The 1,812-nt window shown below is 36.4% G+C and overlaps 1 protein-coding gene across 1 annotated transcript; it reads left to right on the forward strand.

Moving 5' to 3' along the window:
- Positions 1–717, forward strand: LOC132173109 (cysteine-rich repeat secretory protein 38-like). The gene has a single exon (XM_059584689.1). It carries the CDS (start codon positions 1–3, stop codon positions 715–717), a length of 717 nt encoding a protein of 238 aa, XP_059440672.1.
- The last annotated feature ends 1,095 nt before the right edge of the window (positions 718–1,812 follow it).

A 1,812-nucleotide genomic window follows, 5' to 3' on the forward strand; every position in this document is an offset into this window, starting at 1 on the left:
ATGTCTTCCTTCTTGATCTCATTGCTAACATTTTCTCTCCTTCTCCAAAACACTTTTGGAGCTGGCCCTCTCTTCCATTTTTGTTCAAGCTCTGAGAACTTCACCGGCAATGACGCTTATGGATCAAACCTAAGAAAGCTCCTGGGTAGTCTTTATAGCCAAACACCTCCTATGGGTTTTGGTCTTGGTTCAGTGGGTCAAGATCCGTACAAAACATATGGGCTTGCTCTTTGCCGTGGTGACGTTGAAGCCACAGATTGCAGGAATTGCTTCAATGAGGCAAGCAATGAAATTCTCAAACGTTGCCCAAATAACAAGGGTGCAATTATATGGTACGATAATTGTCTTTTGAAGTACCTCAACAAAGATTTCCAAGGCCAAATTGATAATAAAAACAAGTTCTACATGTGGAACTTGCGAAATGTTAGCGATCCCACAACCATTAACCAAAAAACAAGGGAGTTGTTTGGCCTACTCGCCAAAAAGGCATCTGGGACTCCGAAATTGTATGCAGTTGGAGAGCTAGAGGTCGGAAAATCGAGGAAGCTCTATGGCTTGGCCCAATGCACTAGGGACCTTTCTGGAAGTGATTGTTTCAAGTGTCTTGATGGTATAACTGGTGAACTTCCTCATTGTTGTAATGGGAAAGAAGGAGGAAGAGTTGTTGATGGGAGTTGCAACATAAGATTTGAGATTTATCCCTTCATCACAGCTTAGATTATAAGTTCTTTTTTCTTTTTTTTTTTTCTTTTTTTTTAGCAAAAATGGTAGGCTAGGGAGATTAATTGTGGCTATCTTACCTAGGCGTGGTCATAGTAGCACCTACCCGCTGGGAGCCGCACATGAAGGGCCTAGATAGTAGGAATCGCAAGTGCTCCCTTAAGTTCGACTAAGCCATAATCTGACTCAGTTCCACCGGAGCATCAATAAAAACCAAGGTAGCTAATACTAATCAGACATATGTGAAAAAAATTCTCGATTGCGGAGATTCGAACCCACGTCCTAATATTTTCCTTTTTCTGTATTTTTAGATTTTAAGTGTCGTAAACAAAGAGTTTGGAGGAACACATTTATTATTCATTTTTCGAGGGGAAAGTATCACCTTTGTAACGCCCGATTCCACATCAGGTAAACTAAAGCATATTTTCCTCTTTAATATAACTTTCACGAGTCTCTGTATTTAAAAATTCCCACGGATTAACTACCGCATCTATACGCTTTACAATGTTTCATAAATTATTAAACAACCATACAAAAAGACCTTCATCTATTTTTTGTATAGCGTTCAACTAAATATTATTTATAAAATAAACTCATAAAAGGGAACGTAGCTCAATTGGTAGAGCCTTCATCAGTGCTTACATGAAAGGAACGAGGATCGATATCTTGCGTTTCCATGATTTTTTTTATTTTTAAGATAAAATAAATGAAAATTTTGAATAAAAAATAAAAAATACGTAAAGCAGTCATCTAAACCCCGTAGCCTTTTTTTTTTCCTCGCACTTCATTTTTATCATAAAGTTCATGTTGATAAAACATGTTATCTTTATCTTGGTTGACGCAGGGATGGACACGCTGGACCAATCGCACGGCCGACATCGCTTACATTATATTAATTTTTTTTTAAAAAAAATTTAAAAAATTAAAATATATATATTTTAAAAATTTTTTTTTTTAAAAAAAAGTATTTAAAAAAAAAAAGAAACGGTAAACATTGGGGGTGGCTCCCTTGGCCATTTGGGGGTGGCTCGGCCACCCCCAATGTTTTCCATTTCTTTTTTTTTTTTTTTAAAAAAAAAAAAACATTTTTTT

Source organism: Corylus avellana, chromosome ca2 (assembly GCF_901000735.1).
Source record: "Corylus avellana chromosome ca2, CavTom2PMs-1.0".
NCBI classification, from domain to species: Eukaryota; Viridiplantae; Streptophyta; class Magnoliopsida; order Fagales; family Betulaceae; genus Corylus; species Corylus avellana.